Genomic DNA, 6,828 nt, shown 5'->3' with positions numbered 1-6,828 from the left:
GGGAGCTTGACTTCCAACAGTGAATAAGTTGCAATAATAAACAAATGATGTAGAATATACAATAAAATGGGATAAAATGAATTAATACTTAGTCTGGGTTCTTTTTTTGAGAGATCGAGAATGTGCGACTTGATGAGTTAGATGGATTAAACGTGTGTACACATAATGACGCATGTACGCATAATATGCACACACAAGTAGAAATCAGATATTAGTTTCTCTGTATTGTTATGCAAATAAGACGAAACGACGCGCGCCTCGCTCACTGAGTGACAGGACTTGATGACCGAAGCTTTGGAGCTGAACTAACGAAACTGTTTCTTTGCTACTTGTTATTAGTACAACAATATCGAATCAATAGTTCAAACTATCATTGAGGTAAGTGCTTTATACCACTCTTTGATAATTTTTATGAATGGTATTACATAAAATGACACTTTTTAGACTATTTAGAAAACTTCGTAAAAAATAAACGATCTATTCTTAGTTCAGATGAACGATGTATTTTCCCGCCATGAATATTTGTTATCGTCAACTTTGAAAACGTTTAGATATGTCGTAAATAACACCCTAACCTATAATTCCTACGAATGTTCATGAAAACTGTTTTTTCAAGGGTGGCTACAATCTTTCCTGATTGATGAATCATTGAATTATCGATAGTTTTACTGTATATATCGATGTACACGATGCATTGACGGTTATCTCATCTTCCACACATTTCCGGTTTAATGGTATTGTCCGTATAAATATGCTAAAGTAGGCAAAGCCTCAGACCACAAGCAACAACTACGTTCCTCATGTTCCTTGCGTTGTTCTTGAGTCACAGTGGAAATTGATGTGTGAATGAATTACGCTAATCGTTCACCTTTGCCCTGTAAACTTTTGTTGACACACAAGGTGACCCCTGACCTCACAGTAATCATGGCGCCCACTCATTTTGTGCACTTTCGCCGTCAACAGAAATGGAGAACCTGGATCCAACATCCAGTTTGGCGTCATCACAGACATCTAGTCAGGACCCAGACTATGTACCCGAGGAGACTGAGTCACCAGACCGACTTGGTGGGTATTTGCGAGGAGTTTCTCGTTCGAGTTACACTCTCCGACCTGACCTCACACGGGATTTAACCAAACATGTTGGTAAGTCCAGGTCTAAAAAAGTTTGTGTAGCAGTTACAAAAGTTGATTGTCGATCCTGTCATGATTCTATTAGTATAGTTTTGGCTGTATTCGTTTTTTAATGTGTAGTACTACATTAATACGGTGTCATCAGTATCTTTGAATAGAAAAAAACCTCTTGAACTTGATAGGGGATGTAAACATACGGTAGATTTATGATGTAAACAAAGTCCATAATTTGCTAATGTCTGAAAAATGTCACCGTGTTGAACTTGTGTACCGTTATGGATGATAGCATTGGTTTTAGTATAAAACTACAATCAGAATATTGAGTACATGACACACTTCAAAATTCCTGTATTACAGTACTATAATTTTAAATCTAGTTGTAACTCCCAGTCCCCCAGTTTTATGTTTTGTTTTGTTTTTACATTTGAAGTAAAGTTATTGACAGAAAATGTTCATCACATTGATAGATCAATTACAAAGGTAAATGTAATGCACAAGCATTTTACTATGAGGTTTCAATCTGTCTTTCATTGATAAATTTTCATCAGTAGCACAAATTCCATAGTTAACCTCTGTAGTAACTCTGGAACTATGTTGATCTGATGACGATTGTTGACAAGACAGATTGAAAGCTAAATACATTTGTACTAAAAAGTTCAGCTCCTTGTGTCTTGTAACCTTTGTAATTTCACATAAGTTATCTTTGTCAACTTGTTCCATCCTTTAAAGACAGACACCCTACTTTAGGATGTTTTTACATGTATAGATGTATTAGAAACCAAGTCCTCAAAGTGTTGATATCATTATATTTATTATCAAACTAATTATCATTTTCATCTTTTTTTCATTCAGATGATTCTTTTACTTTTAAAGTTGGAGTATGTCCAGTTTGTGAACCCATATTAACACAAGCAGCTGTTGGATTCTTTACCATCCAACATTGTTGCAGTACACTCAAAAAAAGAAAAAAAGCACACCTGGAACCCCTTAAAACAGACAACAGACAATGGAGGAACATCATAGAAGAAAATAAATGGATTAGAGGAAGTTTATTTGACCCTGCAGGAAATTATTTATTCTGCCAAGAGTGTATTGTCAGTGTGCTTGGTGTATCACGCCAGCGATTGGCCAGCCAAAGAAATATCAAACAACAAGAATTCCTAAATCCAGTGGTGTCATTAAAAAAGAAAGATGTCCTCCTTCAGAAACTGGAGAAGTACGTTCTTATTCCAGACCCAACTGTAGACTGGAATGACTGGTGGACCGGTGTCTGTGAAGAGGATGAAGTGGAGGTCAGACAGTTTTCAGCCCGACATGGTCTGGAAGGGAGATTGTCAAACAACAATAAAACTGTTCTGAAGGAACAATTCCTAACATTTGCTGATGCAAACTCCTATCCAACAGGTCGTCATGAAGAACACAAGGGTCCTTTGTTCTACTTTTTACCAGTATTTACCCGATTGTCTATTCCCAGGATTTCAGAGAATAACTATGAAACTAAACTGAAGCATTCTTTCATTGGTGTCTTCAACTCCAATCAGCAACAGCTTGGAAGAGAAACTGTAAGTAGCAGTGCAGCAGAGGGCTGGTTATCTCAGTACAGAAGCCGTCATTCAATTCACCCACACAAATCAGACTACTGCAATACTTGCAAAGAGGTCAGCAAAGAAATCTGTACTAAATCCACAATAGTACAGAGAATGACAGAGTGTGGTGATACTGATGAGGGAGAATTACTGAGGATAAAAACAACCATAGACAGTCTAAAGTTGCATATAGCAGAACATAAAGAAAAGGCAACTATAGCACAGCACTTCTATAAACAGTCTTGCAATACAGCATGGCAAAGTCAGCAAATGATTGAAGATTTGGAAAGTAAAGATGTAAGAACTGATGAGGAAGAAATAACACTCCTTGAAGAGAAAACAAATTATGTTGCTTGCTTTAGCATTGACTACAAAATGGTTGTCACTGTACCACAATGGCATTTGACACCACAACCAGCCATATCATATTACAAGATGAAGCTTTGTGTTGATGAAGCAGTCATTGTTCATCATAATTTTGGCAAGGCATATTCCTACATATTTGATGAAAGGTGTGGACCAAAAAATAGCAACCACACATTATCAATTTTAGACAAGCACATGAGGAGTTTGGATCTATCCTGGACAACAAAGGCCATGGTATTCATGGATAATGCTCCAAGTACTAACAAAAACACATGGCTAGTTTGCTGGATTAAAGAAATGATGGAAAGGTTAGTCAGTTTGATATCATGTATTTGTACACACTAATTGTCTTGTTCAATAAACTAAACTGATACATGAAATTAATATCAAAATGTATTCAGTATTGATGATTTTAGTGCACATTTATCAATGTTCAACTATGCATGTTTGTAACACCATAGCATTTACTTTCTTTATTTTCAGACATGAAACTCTGCAGTATATCAGAATCTGTTTTTTGCTTGCTGGACATTCAAAGTTTATGCCTGACTGGATATTTGCATGCATGTCATCATCAATGAAGAAATGTGATATCTTCAATACCCATGACATTGAAACTATGGCATCAACATACAGTGAAGCAAAGGTATTGTTTACTAGTATATGTATCATTGTTATTTTGTTTTTAACACATGACATTGGCACAGTAAGTCTGAAATAGCTGTAAATGGACTAGCCCAGAGACTTCTGTTGGTGTTATTATAATAGCTATCTACACTAAACCAATTCACATGCACATTGAAGCACAGGGATGTGTTTTGAAATTACTATCAACAGCACTGTTAAAATCCAAGTCAAGCTCACATTAGTTCAGGCACTTGTTATACACCATCTTGCCACATATGTGGTGATGATTGCATCATTTAGGATCCATTTAGCTCAAGCAGAGCAGTTGGTAGTAATTTCAAATTCAAAATACATTTTATTTATTTTAAGTACATATGCCTTTGCTTCGTGTAGGGATATACCATAGTAACACAAAGAAATCTCTGGGCTATACCTGGCCTAACGATGACAATTACATGATTATCTTCTCTGTCTGAAGATTATATGGGAACTAAATCAAAAGCTAGGTTTCATGAAAGATTGAGTTACAGCTTTAAGTGATCTATTCTAAGACATTAGGGTAGTGTTCTCATTGATATAACAGTGCTCTTTAAAGTAGAAATTATGATAAAACAATCTTAAGGAAAATAGATTTGAGCTTTATCATTTTATGATTGAATTTGTATACTTTTGTTATCGTTATTGAGTAGATCCTTTCTGAGACTGACTTTGCTGACTGGCGTACATCATTACGGTTCCACTATGGTAGCTTAGTGGTTCATGGTATTGGTAGCTATCACGATATCATGGGAGAAAGACAAGATGGTGCAGTTGTTGTCTTGGCAAGAGAGAACTTAGACAGTGGTCCATGGAAGAATATAACACCACAGGTAATATACTGGCACTTTAGTGTATTATGGTTTATATCTCTATTACAATTCTTTACTTTATGTACAGTACCAGCTTTACATTCATTTTACATTTATGTGATGTTTACAAGAATAGAATTTTATTTTAGAATGACATGTACTTCATAATTAAAAATATCTTAATTCATTTTGTAGATGACAATTGAGGGGACAGCCTACCCATCTGAAAACATCACACCAAGAGCTCTTAAACCTGAAAAGGTAAAACAACTTCATGAAATGTATGATCGTTTCATTCCTGATGATAAAAGGCTTGACTTCCTTCCAGCACCAGTTCACATTTATATAATACTCCCTGCAACTGAAACACAACAGCAACAAGATCCATCAGCAGCATTAGGCAAGCAACACATGGATGCTCTAAAGATGGCAAGAAGAAAGAAATAGTTCATTTTAATTTCACCTGATATTGTGTTTCCCTGAAAGAGTGGAAGAAAATATCTTTTTGAAGCTTTGATACAACTGAAACGCTTAAAGTGTGTTCTCGTCAATTGTAATAAGTGATACTATATTGTAATTTACCATTTTAAAAATCATTAGATTTCAGTCATTTTGTCTAAGTCATCCAAGCTACATGAATAAGGACCTCACCTGGTAGGATAGAGATTTTAATGTGAAGGATTTAATCCTGACTGTTGTCAGTGGTAGAATGGATTATGTGCTCTCAGGGGAGTTGAAGAAGTACAATGGTTGTCCCATAACATGTCTCTGTGCTAGGGGTATACATGGTTATACCATAATATGTCTCTGCTAGGGGTATAAATGGTTGTACCATAACATGTCTCTGTGCTAGGTGTATAAGTGGTTATATCATAACATGTCTCTGCTAGGTGTATAAGTGGTTGTACTATAACATGTCTATGTGATAGAAGTATAAGTAGTTATACCATAACATGTCTATGTGATAGAAGTATAAGTGGTTATACCATAACACGTCTCTGTATGTGCTAGGGGTATAAGTGGTTATACCATAACATGTCTATGTGATAGAAGTATAAGTGGTTATACCATAACACGTCTCTGTATGTGCTAGGGGTATAAGTGGTTATACCATAACATGTCTATGTGATAGAAGTATAAGTGGTTATACCATAACACGTCTCTGTATGTGCTAGGGGTATAAGTGGTTATACCATAACTTGTCTCTGCTAGGGGTATAAGTGGTTATACCATAACATGTCTCTGTGCTAGGGGTATAAGTGGTTGTACCATGACATGTCTCTGTGAGGGGTATAAATGGTTGTACCATGCCATGTCTCTGCTAGGGGTATAAGTGGTTATACCACAACTTGTCTCTGCTAGGGGTATAAGAGGTTGTACCATAACAAGTCTCTGGTACATGTAGGGATAATAATTATACAGTGCTTTGAGCACTACTTTAATAATACCAAATGGTATATGTGTGTGTAATATTGCTAGTATTGCTGTTATCATTATTATGGTAACTGAAATCGAAAAATGTACAATACAAAATTAATTTATTGAATTCATGTCAATATGTATGATATATATGTACATGTAACTATAAATAAAAGAAGTACTTTCAAATTTTAACATTCTGTGTTATAATAGTATCCCGTGTATGTACGTAGTTGTGTGTAGAGGAAGGGATGTGCAGGTGTGTTTCACATGTTTCCCAGTGTCAGATTTGTTGTTTCCTGTTACCATGGTAACGTTCCTTGTAACCATGACGACCATAATGTCTTGTATAGTAACCTTAACCACATTTTGTATGGTAACCATGACCATTTTTGAGCAGTGCCAATCAAAATTGATAGTTATTATAATAGTTGACAGGCCACTTCAGCTGTTTACAATGGTTCCATGCATATGTGTGTTTGTTGCCAATTTACTCCAATTTCTTGTTTGATTTCGGATGTCAAATTTCATCAACAAACAATATAGGTGTCCTACTTCGAAATTGTGAAGAAAACCCAAAAAGTGATTTTTCAACATAATATCTGATTTCTACTTGTGGGTGACCCATATGCATAATGGTTAGCTATTTATAGAACGCCGCGCCGACGCGACATCATTCCACAGTTGATGATAGCACGCGCTTCAACAAGAAAAATATATAAACAACACTGTCACCTGTACACAAATATATAGACATAAAAGTATTACAGTTAGTCGTCTGAAGATCGCATTCAAGCGTGAAACGCTGAGTAACGGCTCCATACCATAAATTGCGTATTTTGTGACATAGA

At 35.8% G+C, this 6,828-nt stretch overlaps 1 protein-coding gene across 3 annotated transcripts; it reads left to right on the top strand.

Annotated features, from left to right (window-relative positions):
* The first annotated feature begins 209 nt into the window (after positions 1–209).
* LOC144453190 (uncharacterized) lies at positions 210–6,549 on the top strand. 3 transcript variants are annotated; one of them, XM_078144476.1, is made up of 6 exons: positions 210–378; positions 964–1,143; positions 1,984–3,391; positions 3,567–3,729; positions 4,400–4,579; positions 4,754–5,552. In XM_078144476.1, the coding sequence occupies exons 2-6, from the start codon at positions 966–968 to the stop codon at positions 5,003–5,005; spliced, it is 2,181 nt and encodes a 726-aa protein (XP_078000602.1). In that variant the 5' UTR covers positions 210–378; positions 964–965; the 3' UTR covers positions 5,006–5,552. The 3 variants fall into 3 exon arrangements, 2 of the variants coding, with proteins under 2 accessions (XP_078000602.1, XP_078000596.1); XR_013482391.1 differs by lacking the exon at positions 210–378 and adding an exon at positions 5,570–6,549 and having other exon boundaries at positions 688–1,143; positions 4,754–5,448; XM_078144470.1 differs by lacking the exon at positions 210–378 and having other exon boundaries at positions 688–1,143.
* Positions 6,550–6,828: the final 279 nt, after the last annotated feature.

The sequence above is a fragment of the Glandiceps talaboti genome, chromosome 2 (genome assembly GCF_964340395.1).
Source record: "Glandiceps talaboti chromosome 2, keGlaTala1.1, whole genome shotgun sequence".
NCBI lineage: Eukaryota > Metazoa > Hemichordata > Enteropneusta > Spengelidae > Glandiceps > Glandiceps talaboti.
The sequence above is the reverse complement of the archived record's forward strand: the minus strand, read 5'-3'. Positions and strand labels throughout refer to the sequence as shown.